The 20,526-nt window shown below is 40.5% G+C and overlaps 1 protein-coding gene across 7 annotated transcripts in view; it reads left to right on the plus strand.

The window, feature by feature from the left end:
• Positions 1-20,526, plus strand: part of LOC127649456 (neurexin-2-like) — a 600,635-nt gene that overhangs the window by 525,427 nt on the left and 54,682 nt on the right. For all 7 annotated transcript variants that reach the window (XM_052134552.1, XM_052134585.1, XM_052134578.1 and 4 more), the window contains one exon: positions 9,246-9,427. In XM_052134552.1, the coding sequence (XP_051990512.1) occupies positions 9,246-9,427 (182 nt within the window). The remainder of the gene's footprint in view (positions 1-9,245; positions 9,428-20,526) is intronic.

Genomic DNA, 20,526 nt, shown 5'->3' on the forward strand with positions numbered 1-20,526 from the left:
ACGTTAGCTTGTGTAACATGGCTCTAGTTTTCATGTTAGCATGTGTAACATGGCTCTAGTTTTGACGTTAGCTTGTGTAACATGGCTCTAGTTTTGACGTTAGCTTGTGTAACATGGCTCTAGTTTTGACGTTAGCTTGTGTAACATGGCTCTAGTTTTGACGTTAGCTTGTGTAACATGGCTCTAGTTTTGACGTTAGCTTGTGTAACATAGTTGTAGTCATGTCCTGTTCTTAGTCTAGTTTCAAGTTCCTGTTTCAAGTTTATGTCTAGTTTAGTTTAAATTGTTTGTTATTTCATCAAGTTCTTCTGGGCTTTGGGGTTTATTGAGTGTATGAGATAGATCTGGAAGAGTATTAGTGAAGCTATCTTTAGTGGTCGAAAGAATAGTTCTACCTGAACGATAGCGTGGTGTAGATTGAGTAACATTAGCTGATTGCAGCATACAAGAGACGAGGTAATGATCCGAGATGTCATTGCTCTGCTGCAGAATTTCTATATTATCAACATCAACTCCATATGAAATAATTAAATCTAGCGTATGATTATGGCGATGAGTTGGTCCTGTTACAAGAGAGTTGAGAATATCGATAAATACTAATCCCAATGTATCATTTTCATTATCTATGTGAATGTTGAAGTCACCAACAATTAAAGCTCTATCTACAGTAACTACAAGATCTGATAAAAAAATTATCAGAATAAGGAAATCAGAATAAGGCCTAGGTGATCTTTTCATTGTAGCAAGGACAAAAGACGACAGAGATGTTTTATTTATATCTGACGGTGTCACACTAAGCATTATTAGTTCAAAAGACTTACATTTATATCCTGTCCTCTGAGTAACACCAAAAACTTCACATTGTAGCAACACCTCCTCCTCGACCCTTCAGACGAGGCTCATGTTTATAACAATAACCTGGGGGAGTAGATTCATTTAAACTAATATATTCATCCGGTTTAAGACAGGTTTCAGTCAAACAGAGCGCATCCAATCTATGATCTGTAATCATTTCATTGACAATTAGTGCTTTGGTAGAAAGAGATCTAATGTTTAGTAGCCCTATTTTTATATGATGTGTATTTTTAATTTATTGAAATTGTTTTAAAGTTTTACCTCAATCAAATTTTTTCTAAATGATTTAATGAGGGTATTGTGTTTGGTTGTTTGGGGAACCTGTGTGACGTCTCAAGGCAGCTAGCAGACGTTCGGATTAACCAGTTTGTCTGCTTCCTGACCTGGGCCCCAGTTAGTCAAATACGATCACTATTAAGACTATGAGCCAAATTACTAGAGAGGAGAGCAGCACCTTCCCTGGAGGGATGGAGTCCGTCTCTCTTTAGCAGGTCAGGTCTACCCCAAAAACTCTTCCAATTGTCTATAAATCCTATTTTATTCTTCAGACACCACTCAGACATCCAGCCATTCAGTGACACTAATCTACTATAAACCTCGTCACCACGACGAGCAGGGAGGGGACCAGAGCATATTACAGTGTCTGATATCATTTTTGCAAATTCACACCTCTTTAACATTATCTTTAGTGATCTCCGACTGGCGAAGCCGGACATCGTTAGTGCCGACATGAATAACAATTTTAGAAAATCTACGTTTAGCATTAGCCAGCACTTGTAAATTTGATTTTATGTCAGACGCTCTGGCCCCCGAAATGCAATTAACAATAGTGGCTGGAGTCTCCATTTCCATGTTCCTTACAATAGAATCACCGATAACAAGGGCTCTTTCAATATGATTCTCAGTGGGTGTATCACTGATAGATTGCAAACCCTAACAGGAACGGGAGAGTGGAGTCTCTTTGCTGAGCGAGTATGCCTCCGAGACGTCACCCAAATGCCCTGCTGCAGGGGCTCTACAGCCGGAACCAAAGTGTGTGTGTTGCTCTCTGTACTACTCGCATCCAAAACAGTATCTACCGGCTTCTCTTTCTCACTGACCTCCACTAGCATTCGAATGCGAGTCTCTAACTCATTAACCTTCTCCATCAGCCTGAGTAATTCCTTACATTTATCACAAGTGAATCCCTCACTGCTAACGGAACAAGCTATAGTAAACATGTGACATGCAATGCAGGAAGCAATAACATGAGCAGACACCATGATTTACCTCAATTGTTTGTTGTTGTTATTGTTGTTTTGGTTGTTCTTGAGTGGCGAGGGTTTGAGATAGATGTGTTTCTTAATCAGCAGATGTTTGAGATTGATGCAATAATCTGTGTAAATACAGTGGAGAAAATGAATGCACGCAGTCGAGACGCGAGAGGTAGACAAGCGAAAAAAAAGGGGGAAAAAAAGAGAAACTGGTGCTTGTGGTAAAATACACGCAGTTAGAAAAGTAGTAAAGCGGGAAAACTCGAAGCACGAAAGTAAAATAGCAAAGGATAAAACAATGTAAGTATAATCATAATAATAAGCAATGCTAAGCAGGCTAGCAAGCTACAAACACTCGTGCAGTGTGCCGACAGCAACCGGAACAGGAAGCAGTGAGCTTCAGGTTGTCTGGGCAGTTGCTAGGGTATTTTATAAAAGCAATAAGCCACTTGACGTTTTATAGTGATTTTTATCATATTTAAGAGTGTTTTAAGGGTTTTGTAGCTAATTACTTTATTCACATCATGTTTGTTTTTATATTTGTGACATTACCAAGATTTTTCTGACATAATCTGATGCCTAAACACAACCATAAAATACTTAATTAACTGAGAGAAACCAACTGGTAGTGAAGTGTAGATCAACCGGAAACACATGAAGCTTTAGATAAAAGTGTTTATAAAAGCATAATTGTATAAATGTAACAGATCTCTTATTAAGACCATCTTGCTCTCATAGAATCACATTTCTATATGTACATGTTTGCAAAATTATTTTTCCATGTCTCGTTGTGTGTATGGCATCAGTTTCTGGTGACATGAACACTAGAGGTGCTACAACAACAAGGACTTTTATTCACTTTCACACTCATCATGAGTAAAACGGCAGATTATCAGTGCATAAACACTTACTTTTCTCTCTGTTCCTCACACAGTGCTGTCTTATGACATCTAAACACTTTTAATATAGCGCATGACTCATTTGAACATAATCAACTACATTTACAAGCGTTCACGTGTGATCAGATTGACTGATAGAGCGTTGCACTTGTGATGTAAAGGAGCGGGATACGAGTCCTGAAGAGTACGCGTGAACCCAAAGTACATTTACAAGCGTTCACATGTGATCAGATTGACTGATAGAGCGTTGCACTTGTGATGTAAAGGAGCGGGATACGAGTCCTGAAGAGCACGCCAATCCACATGTGAGCACAGTGTCATAGAAACACCACAAAATGACCTGCTCGCATGTGCTTTTTCTGACACTATCGGTTAGGTTTAGGTTTAATGTTTAGGGTCGGGAGATCGGTTTTGTTGAGCATTAACCTTAAAAAAAACTCATCCGTTAGAAGAACATTTCACTCGCTTTCAGCGCCTCACAGTGGACATTTTACCTCAGAACTGCTGCGATACGTGTCATAAAATGTCATGTAATTTAGCTTGATTCATGATACAGTACAACACTTCTATGTGTCGCAGTCGCTGCTGTCAAATCTCAGATTGTTTGAAAAAGAGAAATGAGAATAATGTGCCACAATAAAAGTGTTTTTACATTCATCAGGAGTTTCTGAAGCATTATATGCATCCCTGAAGCTCACTCTAATTTCAGTCATGCTTCATATTCATGAGGAAAAGAAAATTAGATTGGAAGGATAGTGCACAAAGAGAGAGAGAGAGATAGAGAGAGAGATGCATGTTTCTCAAAATGTCTTCTCTCGATTCCCAGCAGCCATTTTACACTCTTTGTTTTTGAATGAGCTTCATTGTGGAGATGCTAACTTCCTCATGTCATGTCATGAAAACTCAACAAAGTGATGAAAGAGTGTGCTCTCTCTCGCTCTCTCTCTCTCTCTCTCTCTTGCTCTCTCTCAATCTCTCTGTCTCTCTCTCTCTCACACTCTCTGTCTCTCTCTATCTCTCACTCTCTATCTCTCTCTCTCTCTCTCTCTCTCTCTCTCACTCTCTCTCTATCTCACTCTATGTCTCTCTCTCTCTCTCTCACTCTCTCTCTCACTCTCTCTCTATCTCACTCTATGTCTCTCACTCTCTCTCTATCTCACTCTATGTCTCTCTCTCTCTCTCTCTCTCGCTTTCACTCTCTTTCTCCTCCTTTTGTTCTGATTTCTTTTTCAAAACAATTCAGCCATGTCTTCCTCTCTCCTCCTTCATTCTCTTGTATTTTTTTGTTTTGTTTCTTCTCCTGTGATAATTAGTCAGCAGGCAAATATTTCAACTAACAGCAGAGTCAGAACGGTTTTTCGCCTGAGGGGAGAAGAGACGAGAGCATTGAGTCTTGGCTTTGAATCCATTTTTTAATCGTTACCTGTATCTGAATCGGTGGGCTGTGATGGGGGTGTTTGGCCAAGTCGTAATTGTCGGGGTGTGGTTTTGTTGTTTGTTATTTTTCATGATGGATCCAAAGAGGAATCCTGTTTGTGACGCCAGATTTGGTCCTAAATTGTTCTTTTTGTTCTTCCAGGGTTGTCATTATTGCCTCTTAAACTCACTGACATTTCCCCGTTGGTATTAGTTGAGTAATTCTATTCTTCACACAGTCAGAATTTCAGAGGGCAATGGCTGCAATCAAGGGTTTGACAGGTCACATGCAGATATCTTGCTATCTTGCAGAACCATCAGTAATTGCAGGAAACAGATGATCCCTCTGAAATCAACGCTCAGTGTCTAGCTAAAGGGTTTGAAGATGGTCGAATGGAGTTCTTCATTTAATGTTTACCTCAACTAGAATTAAACCTGCAGCCTTTGTGTTGCGAGCCCTGACATTAATGCATGCACCTTAAGGCCAGAGAATTCTTCATTTCGAGCACTCAGCCTTTCCAAGGAAACTCTCTAGACTGCGAGCAAATACAAATATGTGTGCAGCGATCAGCACTGTGGACAACCGAAGTATCCTTTGGCCTTCAGTCACAGATTATGGCATATTTAATTGCAAATGAAGTGTGCAGTCTGTTATCTGAATGGAGTCTGTTTAATGAGCTGCAATGTCTTTGGTCGGATCTCATTTTCATAACCCAAGCTTTTGCATATTGGAAAATCAAACGTTTCAATGTTTGGTCAGATGAATGTTCTGATATCGCACAGAAATTATCAATGCAATCAGCGTTTTGACATGTTTTATATCTTTCGATTATATTTAGATATTTGTGGTGCGATTTTTGATGAAACGCTGTCTTCGGCTGTGGCTCAGGTGGTACAGCGGGTCGGCCACTGATCGCAGAGTTCGATTCTCGGCCCACACGAGTCCACATGCCGAAGTGTCCTTGGGCAAGACACTGAACCCCAAGTTGCTCCCAATGGCAGACTAGCACCTTACATGCAGCTCTGACATCACTGGTGTGTGTATGAATGGGTGAATGAGATGCAGAGTAATGCGCTTTGAATACCGCTAAGGTTGAAACATGAAACATGAAACATGAAACATGCTATATAAGTGCAGAACATTTACCATTCGTCTGAACAATCTCGATATCAGTTCTAAAATACCAAGATCGATTTGACTGTGTAATGTGTGTCCAAAGACAAGATGCCCACTTCCTGTGCCTGAAATTGGCATAAATTGATGTTATTGAATATGTACATATACCTGTATCTTTAAAAATGTGTCTAATAACTGTATTTGCAAAGAAACTGATTATTTTAACTTGAACAGGTTTAAAGAAGTAAAATAAATAATGACTTTAATTGCTTGTAAATATATTTATGACTGTATTTTCATGTTTTTTATGTACCATGTATAGCGATCACAGACAACTATGCGATTAGTTACATTGTTTTAATCGGTACATATAGTATATAATATATAGTATATAATATATAGTATATAATATGTATATAGACATATATCTAATAATGCAATGTATTTTATTGATCAAATACATTTTTATAAAGCGTAATTAAAATAAAGCTCAAATCTGACCAAAATGATGAAAAATGAATTCTAAAATAAAATGTGTTAAATTACTATTTTCGTAATGTACCCGGTTGAGAGAGCGGATTTTTCATTCATATTTAAGCAAAATTACATTTATAACGTGTCAAATCATTTTGATTCAAATCGCGAACTTGTGAATTGGAATCAAATCAAATTGTGTTTACTTTGAAATAGCTTTTATTATTATTTTCAATAAGTATTTTTATTTCCATAAGAGCAAACGTCACAATGTCACATTGAGACTTGACCAAACAAATTGAATTGATTCACTGAAATGGACAGTTTGAACTCATTCATGAGTTTTCTATATCAGGCGTCTACTGTGAATCCATTAGCTTTTCATTCCCGGGTGTTGATTGGCTCTTCTCTCCAAACGGTCTGATGCGTGTAAAACAGATTTTAGGGTGTCAAGCCTTTGGAAAGTCACTTGAATGCAATCAGCTCTGTTGACGTTACGGTTCAGTTCACACACACATGATTAAAGTCGTGTTCTCTGGAGCTGGCATCATTGAGTTCAGCGTCCGCTAATCACAGGAGCGACCGCGAGCACAGATTCACTCCTTTATCATTCACTCATTCAACTGCGGTGACCTTCAGGAACAACACATTGGTTAATATTCAATCACAGAGTGTGAAGTGAATGACTCTCTCTCACTGATGACTAGTGAAATGTGCAGCGTTCTTCACGTGTTATCTGTTGTGTTGTTATGATGAATATCTTTACATTCCCGTCTGTTATAATAAAAAACTATGCTTTCATTCTCAGTCAATTCCCTCTGAATGTTTAACAGTGGAAAGCATCATTTTTTCTCTGTTGACAGGATTGTTCTTTAATTGTAGTTAATATTTTTCCACGTTAAGCTCCTTTATTTCAGTGTTTTTAATTGTTTTGCAAAGACTTTTAAAAACAGTTTAACTAAAATGACATTATTTAACACCTTGATGATAATGTGCAAAATGTCAAAAATGTTTATCAAACTCTAACAGAAATATTGTAAAAACAAATATAAAATACTTGCAATTATTGAAACATGTATCAAACATATACAGAAATGATTATGTTTATTATATATGATTAAAGCTGTTGTGAAAAGCGGATCATGAAAATACCGAAGGATGAGCTACTTTAGACGTGACTTCCTCCCGTTTGGACAGTTTGGGATTTTGCGTTATGTGTCAACATTATCACATGTGAAGTCGGCGTGCTTTTTCTAAAAGTTCTGGTACTTTAGGATTAGTGACAGTATGCCGACTCACTGACATGCTCATTCCCCAACAGACAGTTTTTGCATCGGTTTCAGTGTTCTCACGTAACTCGACCGGGAGCAAGTTGCGTCAGTTGCATCAGAGACCTGGATTTGTATCCACATTGAAACCAGGAAGCAGTCACGTTTGTATAATCAGTGACGAGCGTGATTCAGAGGTTGCACTTTTCCCCGTAACATTTCATTTGTACTCCACTAACGGTTAGGTTTAGGTTTGGGGTTTAGGTTTTGGTTTACATTTGCATTTCTGCATTTGGCAGACGCTTTTATCCAAAGTGACTTACAGTGCACTTATTACAGGGACAATCCCCCCGGAGCAACCTGGAGTTAAGTGTCTTACTCAAGGACACAATGGTGGTGACTGTGGGGATCGAACCAACGACCTTCTGATTAACAGCCCTGTGCTTTAGCCACTACGCCACCACCACTCACCAGGTGTGGGGTGGGGTTTAGGTTTAGGTTTGGAATTTAGTTTTAGGTTTGGGGTTTGGGGTGGGGTTTAGGTTTAGGTTTGGGGTTTAGTTTTAGGTTTGGGTTGGGGTTTAGGTTTGGGGTTTGGGGTGGGGTTTAGTTTTAGGTTTGGGGTTTAGGTTTGCGGTTTGGGGTGGGGTTTAGGTTTAGGTTTGGGGTTTAGTTTTAGGTTTGGGTTGGGGTTTAGGTTTGGGGTTTGGGGTGGGGTTTAGGTTTGGGGTTTAGGTTTAGATTTGGAGTTTAGGTTTTGGGTTTAGGTTTAGGTTAGGGTTAGGTTTGGGGATAGAGTTGTATTCCTTTTCCCTGTATTACATCATGTACAACTGAAAACAACTCGCTTTATAACTCTAGACCTCTTCTGGACATAAAGCTCACACGTGGCCATACGCCCATCAGCACTTCCCGCTTTGACCACTGGGGGCAGTGTTTGAAATTTCGGTCAGCATCCACGTATTTTTTTAAGAAATTTCAACCTCCTCTTTCTGATTTCACTGTGAGATCACATTGTATGTGTAGCTTTTTTTTCACCCATTTTCTCCCAGTCTGGAACGCACACTTCCCATTGTGCTCTGAGTCCTCGTGGTGGCGTAGTGACTTGCCTCAATCCGGGTGGCGGAGGACGAATCTCAGTTGCCTCCACGTCTGAGACCGTCAATCCATGCATCTGAACACGTGACTTGTTGAGCACGTTACCGTGGAGACGTAGTGGGTGTGGAGGCTTCACACTATTCTCCGCGGCATCCACACACAACTCACCACACGCCCCACCGAGAGCGAGAACCACATTATAGCGACCACAAGGAGGTTACCCCATTACCCCATGTTACCCCCTCTACCCTCCCCAGCAACCGCGCTAATTTGGTTGGTTAGGAGACCTGACTGGAGTCACTCAGCACGCCCTGTATTCGAATTCACGCCTCCATGGGTGACAGTCAGCGTCAATACTAGCTGAGATTCTTTCTCTCTCTCTATATATATACACTCTATATATCCTAACCCCCATGTGGCATGTTTATGTGTTACACTTTCTGTCCAGCGCATCACTTTGTTCCTTTGCTTCATTGTCTGTGCAGATGGAAGTTGTAATATAATGTTATTTGATTTATGTCACAGATGTGTTTGTTTGCTGTTAATAAAGTTCATTGTGCAGGTGTTCAGCGGGAAATACACAACAAACTATAACTGGATTATTTACAGCAGCTCTTTCCAGATTTTCTTTCTTTCAAAACATAATAATTGGGGTTAGTGCATTGATAGTATCTTGCAGGGGTTCATATTTTTTCAGCAGTTTGTTAGGATAAAACCATTATATTTTAGTCTCGTCTTTGTTATTGTTGACAAAAACAAAAGCATTTGTCATCGTACATTTTCATCAGTAATTTCATTGACGGGATTAACACGGGTCATTTAGTGGTCTGCAGTTTCACACTAATTCTCTTTCTGTCTCTTTCAGCTGGGACGACATACATCTTCGGGCGTGGAGGAGCCCTCATCACCTACACGTGGCCCCCGAACGACCGGCCGAGCACACGAGCAGACCGGCTGGCCGTGGGCTTCAGCACGCAGCTCAAAGAGGCGGTGCTGGTGCGGGTGGAGAGTGCCAAGGGTCTCGGAGACTATCTGGAGCTTCACGTAGTAAGAATATGACGGGGGACCGGAGGGTGCGGGGCTTACAGTCACTAGGTTTAGAGTCGGTGGGGAACGTTCCTGAGGGGGTGTGGTTTACAATAAAGAATCTATTTTTTGGTAGGTGTCTTGAGGTACATTCAAGTCCTGTATGAGACTCGAAAGACACAGTCTGAGTTAGACAATGAGCAGGAAATGTTCAAGGAACAACAAGACGTCACTTCCTTAAACCGCTTTGAAATGGTCTATTTACAATTGTTTTGTTAGGCCAGCATCCCGGCCAGGTAACTCCGCCCCTCCCACTACGTACGGCAATCCGTGAGTGCTGAGTGCATGAAGTGTCCAACATTTCACACTTGCTTTTGACGGTTCAAGAAGTGCATCATCCGGGTACTTTAAGTAAACTTCACTCTACTCACACGACTTGCGGTTTGGGACACACCTTAAATAATAGTGTATGGACAGAATGAAGGAGTCATGCCGGATCTTAGATGGTTGGCATAATAATCACCATAGCAATGGTTTGGCATCTCGTGGCTAAGTTAATTGTTATCTTTATTACGTAATAAAGGGGGTCTTGTCTGAGACCATAGACTGACCCAGAACCAGACCATGGCCACGTTTATGTGGTTTCACGAGGAGACCTCAAGATCTCTGACAGCAGCGTGTACGTGACCATAAACCAGCCAAAACCGGTTCAAATCCAGACTCTGATCGTCTAATGGTTTCTCCTTCATCTGGACCTGAGTGTCCTCTGCACTTCATTAGACGAGCGATAACTCGTGTCTGGAACATCTGCGTGTCACTCAAATATTCACAGCAATGATTTGCTCCGAGAGCAGCTGCTAAAATCAGACTTTGCCTTTATTAGCCAAGCAAGTGCGTTTCCCGGGAATCTCATCTTGGATGTTTGCTCCAAAGAACATTGTAAACGCACCACATCAAGTACTCGGGACATAACATCACACAGAATATTATACAGTGGAGATTGGGGCTCGTGGCACTTTTGACTGTAAAAGAGATATTCAGTAGCCCTTGTGACAACTAGCCCCAGTCTCACCATACACATTAGACGTAGACTGATATATCAGTTTTACCAATTAATCGTGACATTAGTTGCTTTTTTAAACTATCAGTTATCTGTCAAATACTGTGATGAAAGTAAATGCCAAAATATATATTTTCCTCCGGCTTGATCGAGATTTTCTGCATCTAAATGTTTAATCGTTGATCATGTCCATACATTTTTGTATCCTCACTTTAATGCACATTTCGTTATTTTGATTAGTAGATAATCAAGTGTTGTAAATGAATGTGAGGGCATGCAAAGAGAAAGGGACTATTTGGAAACGTGCCCCATCAGCAGCTTCATATCTTACAAAACCTCACTGGTGAAATATATACACAAGCAATCTTTAATCTGGTAAACAATGTTTTACCTCAATAAAGAGCATGACAACGAGCCAAGTGTCTATCATTTCAAAAACACAGCCCTGAAGTTAGTAACTGTATTAACTGTCTGCAGTTAAATGTCTAAAAATCTATCATTGGGACTCTTATTGTGGATTTTGTCTGCACAACAAACTGCATCTGGGATTTAATTTTGGCCTTAAAGTATTTTATTGGCATGATTGTGTTGACATTCAATAGAAGAAGTGTTGCGCCAGCTTAGTTATCAGAAGGGACTAAAAACGAAACGTTTTTCATTTCGGTTCATTCTGAGCAAAACCATGATTTTTCGTCCTGGATCAGAAGTTCTGATAACCGGTTAGAACAAAATACAAGAACGGTTAATAACAGTTTTAAAATGACTCTGTGCCAAATCTCACAAGAGAAGCAACTCGTCTGGACAAACAACCCAAAATAAACGAAGTTAAGTATCATTTTACTTACAGATCTGCTTCTCAATCAAACCCCACAGCATCAGACCTGTAGTATCATATCTAACAATATTTCTGCAAAACGTATGACCACTAATAATGTTGTCCCTGTATTTGGATTAACCGTGCGTGTATGTGCAGTGTTTATGTAGTTGTTAATAAAGTCTTCATCCACGACGGGCAGTTAAGAATTGTGTGATGCAGCAGTTTCCTTCATGTTTCATGTGTTCGGACACTATGAAGTGTTGTAGAAATGTACTGTGTTAAACCCTGTGACAAGTCTCGATGTTTGTGCCAGTAGTCGTCAGGACACAATGAAGCATTTCATTGCCCCATACCCACAAACCCTTTGGTCTTTGGTTACATGGAAAAATCATTGGAGTCCATTAACCGGTAATAACCAGTTTCCAGCATTGTTCACTCCAGAGCAATTGAAAATCATGTTGTTTTTGGTTATATTCTGCTAAATATTTTGTTTGTTTTCCTGTAATCCACATACAATGAACCGTGTTACTGTGTGTAGAGTGTGCTCAGTGCAATGCACAATGAAGTGCATCTTCAACACAACACATAAGTACAGTGTGTAATGCTATTGGCATGTTCTCTGTGTCTCTGAACATATATGTTCTCAAATATGTTCTCAATGTATGACTATAATATTTGGATGTGTGTGTGTGTGTGTGTGTGTGTGTGTGTGTGCGTGCGTGCGTGTGTGTGTATGTGAGTGTGAGTGTGTGTGTGTGTGTGCGCGTGTTTTTGTGATTTACGAGGACAATTTTGTAAGTTACAAACTGGTAATTACAAGGGTATTATGCTATAAATGTGATTTATGAGGACATTTCTAGTGTCCTCATAATACAAATCGCTTAAAAATCATACTAAACAATGTTTTATTGAAAATGTAAAAATGCAGAAGGTTTTCTGTGAGGGTTAGGTTTAGGGGTTGTGTTAGGTTTAGAGGATAGAATCTATAGTTTATACAGTATAAAAGTCATTATGTCTATGGAAAGTCCTCATAATGATAGGTAGACCAACATAATGATAGGTGTGTGTGTGTGTGTGTGTGTGTGTGTGTGTGTGTGTGTGTGTGTGTGTGTGTGTGAGTGTGTATTTATCACTTTGTGGGTACCAAATGTCCCCATAAGGATAGTAAAACCCGAAATTTTTGACCTTGTGGGGACATTTTGTCGGTCCCCATGAGGAAAACAGCTTATAAATCATACTAAATGATGTTTTTTGAAAATGTAAAAATGCAGAATGTTTTCTGTGAGGGTTAGGTTTAGGGGTAGGGTTAGGTTTAGGGGATAGAATATAAAGTTTGTACAGTATAAAAACCATTATGTCTATGGAAAGTCCCCATAAAACATGGAAACACAACTGTGTGTGTGTGAGTGTGTGTGTGTGTGTGTGTGTGTGTGTGTGTGTGTGTGTGTGTGTGTGTAGAGAGAGTGTGAGAGAGTGTGTGTGTGTGTATGTTTGTGTGAGAGTGAGTGTGTGTGTGTGTGTGTGTGTGTGTGTGTGTGTGTGTGTGTGTGTGTGTGTGTGTGTGTGTGTGTGTGTGTGTGTGTGTGTGTGTGTGTGTGTGTGTGTGTGTGTGTGCATGCACAGGTACTAGAAACCCATTCCATTCCACATCTTGACATATTGTAGTCTAAATCGCTGTCAGTGCTGTTTGTGATTTTGAGAGCACTTAGAAATTTGTCAGCTGAATATTTAAAATGTAAAATACTAATTCATGTATTATTTCACATATTTTCCCACTGAGTTGAAGAACATGAACATCCAAAAACATGGTACTTGTCCAAGAGAACATGTAACACCATGCTTTGTGTCCTACAAACATGGTGATACCATAATACAAATCATAAAATCAAGGTATTGCCATGGTACATGTGTAAAAGACATAGTATTACCAAAAAACATATTACACATCTTAAACAATATGGTAACACCAAGGTACATGCCCTAAAACCACAGCAATACCATAGTACAAGTCAAAAAACCATAGTGTTACATAAAAACATGGTACATGCCCTAAAAACCAATGTAAAACCATATTACATGTCCAAAACCTCACCTCGCGGTCAGCGGTCCTCTCAACCCCGCTGCGTTCTAGCTGCTGGTAGGGGTCTCCTTCGCCCTTGGCAGCATACCTGACTGCTCCAGGTGGTCAGCTAGGAGCCCCTCCTCCCCTTGCGGTGGTCGGCTAGGGGCCCCTCCACTCTCAGGCGGCCAGGCTCCTCTGTTAGGGTGGATGGTAGTGGTGAGGACTCTACTAAGGCACATCCCTCCTCCTTCCCAGATTGAAGTTAGCATGAACTATATTGATCATTGAATGGTATCTTTGCATTTTGTTGTGCACAGAATTGATAAAAACATTTATACAAACCTTATTTCACCAATAAATCCAATGATTTGTCTGTGCTGAGATTCGCTCACTCCTGAAGATCCAAACAGCCGAAAGTAAACGGTCTGGTTGTTGTGACACTGTAGCTACATTGTTGCATTGAGGTTGTCGGGAGGGTTGCATTGTTTCAACTGTCAGTGAGAATGACTCAACCACTAACCCAGCGGCTGAGCGACACTAAAACTACCCAACACTGAGAACTAGCCCAATAAAATGACCCAACAGGCTCAACTCATCCCACCTCTAAAACAACTTTGCACCATCCAGTCAATTGAAAATCAAGTCCTTTTGCTTTTTTGTTAATTTGGTGGTTGAATATTTAGTTTCACTCAGAAATATGTGACATTATGGAAGTGAACTTGGTTGTGAATTCAGTTTCGTGTTGACTTTAAGCACTTGAAATCCCCATCGCTGACATATAGAGAAGTCCAGAATAGGAGGTCAGTGGTGAAATCAGCTGTAATGAGATGTTGGAGAGATGAGTCTCCGATCTGATATGAAGATCACAGTTATCTGCTGCACAGATGCCATTTCACGTTCCTCAGCACTGAAGAGACATCATAGTTGAACTCTTATTCAGATGAGATGAGAGAAGGTCATATGAGAATGCTTCCTCATGTATCACTGAAACGCTGCATTACACCCCCCCCCCCCCCGCTGAATGCAGAAAGATGAAGGGGATCGATCTGTGGAAACATCCAGCACATACAGGGATGCATTTCAATTTCTGAGACCGGTGCTGATGTGATTCAAAGAGGAATTAAAGGGGAAAAAGTCACATTCTTAATCAGTATTTTGTCTTGTTCTTCAGTAAACATATCCACACATCCCTAAATCCAGATACATGAGGCACAATGTATACAAGGGATTCAATCTCATCTCTTTGATTTTTTGTAATAATATAAATGGATCTAAATGTTTTGCATTTTTGTGCAGTGCAACACTTCAGCCGTGTGTTTTTCCGATAAACAATCTTTTTAATGCATTGCATTAGCATACAGAGGTACGGCATGTCATGATAGCCGCCGGCTTCCTGCTTTGATCATAACAGATCCATTAATTGATCAGGCTGTGGCTGATAGAGCGCTGTCATCTGAGTTTGATGTATGACGACCTGAGACGCTCTCACTGGAAACAGGTCTTGTGTTTTATGTTACATAACGTCTGCGGTGTGATGGGAAATGCGCTCTGTTTGCAGGATTCCAGAGACGCCAGAGAAACATTGTGAAAATGCAGCACTGATATTTTATTCCTGTGTTTCTGGTGCCTTTACAGAGCTGATGCAACCCTACTTGCAGTTGCTAACCAGATTGCGACTGAAACGGATGCAAAAATAAAACAATAAATAATAAGCCACAGATGGGACGGCTTTATTATATATGTTTTATCTGGTGATATGGCTGTAATATTTCATCTTCAGAGACCAGAACAGTGTTTCCTTCGTTGCATCATCCTCACTGCACACAACAAACAGCGCGGCCTGTGATGTCCATCTCACTTGTGAATGGCTCTTATACTGTAAATAAAGTAAATAAATCAATTAAATCAATGAAAATATCAAAACATCTTTTAAAAAGATACATTTACAAAACAATTACAATAACTTGAAATATTTTTTGAATGAAGTGTATAGCGAGTAACTTTGTGCTCTCTAGCGACATCTGTGGTTGAATCTTAAAACTGCAATCAATTTATGGAAGAACACTTTACGTCAGTCGTGTTTCGGCACTGCTCCTCTGGCGGATGAATCTGATGATTTGAGGTGATTATATGACTAAGCATTTAAAAATGAGATATTACATGCTTTGATGAAGATAAACAACACTTATATTTACATATTTTCAATGAATGAGTTTTACATTTCTTTCCCCTGGAGTCGTGAGTTTGAATCCAGGGTGTGCTGAGTGACTCCAGTCAGGTCTCCTAATCAAACAAATTGTCCCAGTTGCTAGGGAGGGTAGAGTCACATGGGGTAACCTCCTTGTGGTGGTGATTAGTGGTTCTCTCAATGGGGCGTGTGGTGAGTTGTGTGTGGATCGTGGAGAGTAGCATGAGTCTCCACATGCTGTGAGTCTCCGCGGTGTCATGCACAACGAGTCACGTGATCAGATGCGCCGATTGACGCTCTCAGAAGTGGAGGCGACTGAGACTCGTACTCCACCACCCGGATTGAGGAGAGTAACCGCGTCACCATGAGGATCTACTAAGTAGTGGGAATTGGGCATTCCAGATTGGGGAGAAAAGGGATTCTTTAGCAGTAAAGTTATAATAAAGAGATGGTTACACACTAAAGAAATTAATATACATTACTGTGCTCTGAAATTGGTACATTTAAACGTCTTGTGATGATGAATCATTGTAAACGGACAGACTATCTGCTAAAAGGACAGTCGGTGATAGATTGGGTAATTCTGCAACTGGGACAAAAGAAATGAGAAAGCAGCGACACAAAAACTACAGCAACATTATAAAATACTCAGAAGTGATGAATATTAGTAAACATGTTACAGTAACTTTACCGGACAATGCAGATACATCACGATCAATTAACACACGTATGACCACCAGGACAAGCTTCAACAACACCACCAGACAACATATCCAAGCATGATAGCAGGGAAACAACTTTATCAAACACTTAACAGATAAACATCCATAGTTCAACTCAAGAGCAATGCACTAACCTTTGACCTGTCAGACACCTTTGAGAAGCTTTTGGAATCATCGTCTTTTATTTCTCTTTCAAGTAAAGACCATCCTTAAAGCGGTCTGGTGTGATGGTTTCAATAAATCACACACAAACCACATTTATCCTCACTGCAAGTCAACCCATATTTTATTGTAGTCTGGTGGTGCTTTCTTTTAACGTACTTTACATCCTTTGCACTTCTAAAATCAGAGTTTTCTGTCAGAGATCAGTCAGACTCGTGATTTTATTCTTCTGGATCTGAGTGATTTCTGGACTTGTTCGTTCTGACAGACATCGAGAGAAGAGTTCTCGGAAACTTCTAGAAAGACAGAGATAATAATGAAGACAGAGAAATGGCGCAATCTCTGTATGAATTATGAGAGAATGGATAGAAATAGAGCGGATGATAATGGATGAAAAACATAGAAAATGATCATTTGATACGGTTTGATCTTCAACCGGCAGTGATCCGCTCGCAGCAGTGAACGGCTCAAACGAAGGAAATTTTTCTGTGAAATTAACACTTCAATTTGGGTGTGTTCCTCTCACAAATCTTCCATCTGACTCCAGAAGACTTGGAAATAAAGTGGTCTACATGATACTTTTCATATGTCTAGTTTAAGTGTGTTGTCTCTACAAACATGTTGGCTAATACATCTAGGTTAAACTCAAATCAGACCCCGTTTCCTTTAATTAAAGTGGTCAGGTGTGTGTGTGTGTTCCTGCAGCAGTGGTGGGTTATCTGCGCGTGACTGTCGTGTGAAGGGTAACGGCTGCAGGCACTGACTCCACAGCCTCTGGGGTCCTTCATTTAGGCCACATGCATTACTCTTCTCTCTTTGGCTGTCAGATTAATGAGGCTGTAGTGCGAGAAACAAACTCTAATCACAAACTCGCAGTGAGGAGATGTTTACTGCCAAATACTTTAAAGTAGTATGCACTGATAAACATAGTATGGAGCGTTATCGTCTGGCTACTCGTTGTTATCTTCCTTTCATTGCATTTTCAGTGAGAACTCAGTACTTATACAAAACGCTGTACAATAGTGCAGATTTGGGATGTAGCTTTAGAGTCTCTCTCTTTCTGTAGGGTGATTAGTCACATGAAATGTACTTCTTCTGTCATCTGGCTCTCTCAGAAATCAGCTGTTTTAAACCAGAGATCAGCCGCTCTCAAGTCAAACGCCAACCTGTTTGCAAAATATGTACTAGTGTCCTCGTACGAAGACTTATGATGTAACTATGGAGTGGTGGTGGTGTAGTGGTCTAAACCACATAACTGGTAATCAGAAGGTCGCTGGTTCGATCCCCATAGCCACCACCATTGTGTCCTTGAGCAAGGCACTTAACTCCAGGTTGCTCCGGGGGGATTGTCCCTGTAATAAGTGCTCTGTATAATACATTGGTAATCAGAAGGTCGCTGGTTCGATCCCCATAGCCACCACCATTGTGTCCTTGAGCAAGGCACTTAACTCCAGGTTGCTCCGGGGGGATTGTCCCTGTAATAATTGCACTGTAAATCGCTTTGGATAAAAGCGGCTGCCAAATGCATATATATATATATATATATTATGATGTTTGCTCTCATTTAGACACATTAAACAAACAACAAATGCAATTTATTTTTTCTTTTTTTCTCCCCAATGTGGAATGCCCAATTTCCACTACTTAGTAGGTCCTCGTGGTGGCGCGGTTACTCGCCTCAATCTGGGTGGTGGAGGACAAGTGTCAGTTGCCGCCACTTCTGAGACCGTCAATCGGCGCATCTCATCATGTGACTCATTGTGCATGACACCGTGGAGACTCACAGCATGTGGAGACTCATGCTACTCTCCACGATCCACACACAACTCACCACACGCCCCATTGAGAGAACCACTAATCACCACCACGAGGAGGTTACCCCATGTGACTCTACCCTCCCTAGCAACCGGGACAATTTGGTTGCAAAGGAGACCTGACTGGAGTCACTCAGCACGCCCTGGATTCAAACTCATGACTCCAGGTGTGATAGTCACCGTCAGTACTCGCTGAGATACACAGAGCCCCCACAAATGTAATTTCAAATCAGTAGGTTTTCAGTCCAACACTGCTGAGAAACTTGTATGTTTGTACATTTCTTATGATATGGTGCTGACTGGTTAACTTGAATTACCTTAAATCACTGCAGCTCTAGATTACAGAATATTATTCAACTCTATGTGTGTCGGCAACTTGTGTAACCTCGCAATCTGGTCCCTGGGTGGTATTTGTACAGATGAATCTCTGCTATTAATTGTAATCTAATTACAAAGCTTAAAGCGTTGAGAGCGTTAATTAAAAGATGAGTGATCAGAATGACCGATAACAGATTCACAGAATGAGAGAGTATATTAGACACCACAATGTGTATTTTGTCATCATCATCATCTTTTTCTAGTTTTTTTTTTTTGATAAACACTTTTTATTGATTCCACCAAATGAAACAGAAAAACAAAACATACATGTACAAAATCAGCTTTTAAACCTCATTATCCCCCCCCCCCCCCCCCCCAACAAACATCACTGTGGTCAAAACTAAAGTACACACACAAAGATACAAACAAAAAACGATATATATATATATATATATATACATATATATATATATATAATCACACACATTAAATCCCTCTCCACTGCCCCTCCCCCAGATCCTTCCAAAAAAGGCAAAAGGCTGCCCCACTTCCTATTACATTCCCCCAGATTGCCTAGCCTGCCATCTGACATTCCTTTAAATGCCACCATCCTGCCCATGTCCGTGCACCACTCCCGAAATGAGGGCATGCCAACTGACCTCCATCTCCTAAGAAAAGCCGATCATAACACTGGCTGGAACCCAATTTCTTATGTGTTTGTCTCCTATATTAATGACCGCCCCATCGCCTAAAAAGTCTGGGGCAAAATGAAATTTGAGTGCCCAATATCAAACAAATATTCCTGATCTTATCACACCACCAAAAAACATGGTTCGTGTTTCCATCTTCCGATTGGCATCGCCAGCAGGTGGGTATGTCTTTAAGATCAAGTCTACACAATCTAGAGAGAGTCCAATAGAATCTGTGTAATATCTTAAATTGCATAAGGCGCACCCTTGCACCTCTAGATACAGACTTGATGTTCTTTATAATCCTATCCTACACCCCCTCCTCCAATACCAAATGTAAAGGGGTTAAAGGGAAAAGAGGAAGCGAGAACCGGCTTGACAGTACAAATAATATTTAATGATAAACTTTTCCAAAACCAGAAAACATAAATACATACAGCGTAGCTGCCCGTAATTCTCTCTCTCGAACTGTCGTCAACGGCCGCCTTTATCCCTCACGTGCCCCATCAGGCTGATTGGGGACTGGCCGTGCGGCGTTCCAGCCCGGCCCGGTTTTGCAATGTTGAAATAGGGGCAAGAACTTCCTTTACAATACAAAACCTGGGAGGGACTCTCTCAGGGGGAAGCGACCAATGAGCCAAATGTCTGAGACCGATTGCATAATAATAAAAGAAAATCTCGGGTAGGCTTAGCCCACCTTTGTCCATCTGTATATGCAGCTTACCGAAATGTAATGTGGAACGCTTACAAATCCAAATGAAGGACTTCGCTATGTTATCAAATTGATTGAAATAAGAGAGGGGGACATCTACAGGGAGAGACTGTAGCAGGTAGTTGAATTTTGGAATACAATTCATTTTAATAACATTAACCTTCCCAATCATAGATAAATGTAATGAAGCCCACCTGCCCACATCACTCAAACCTTTTTATTAAAGGGTCAAAATTAATTAATAAGGAATCATTAATTCTGTGGAGGCAAGGCATAGATCTAATAGGGTCAGAGACGAATAATAAAATATAATCTGCATAAAGTAAAAGCGCCACACATCCTGCCATCACCCCTGGAAAACCATCTTTCTTTCTTATCGCGGCTGCTAATGGTGCCAGCGTAAAATAATCAGAAATTAATCAATTTGTTTGTACTACCGCTACAGGGTGTCTTTAAAGTAACTTAATACATCCAATAAAAGTATTCCTGAACCCGTATATTTCCAAAATCTTAAAAAGATAATCCCATTCTACCATATCAATCTCCTTTTCGGTGCCAAGTGAGATGCCCGCGACC

This window comes from Xyrauchen texanus, chromosome 1, assembly GCF_025860055.1.
Source record: "Xyrauchen texanus isolate HMW12.3.18 chromosome 1, RBS_HiC_50CHRs, whole genome shotgun sequence".
Classification (NCBI taxonomy): domain Eukaryota; kingdom Metazoa; phylum Chordata; class Actinopteri; order Cypriniformes; family Catostomidae; genus Xyrauchen; species Xyrauchen texanus.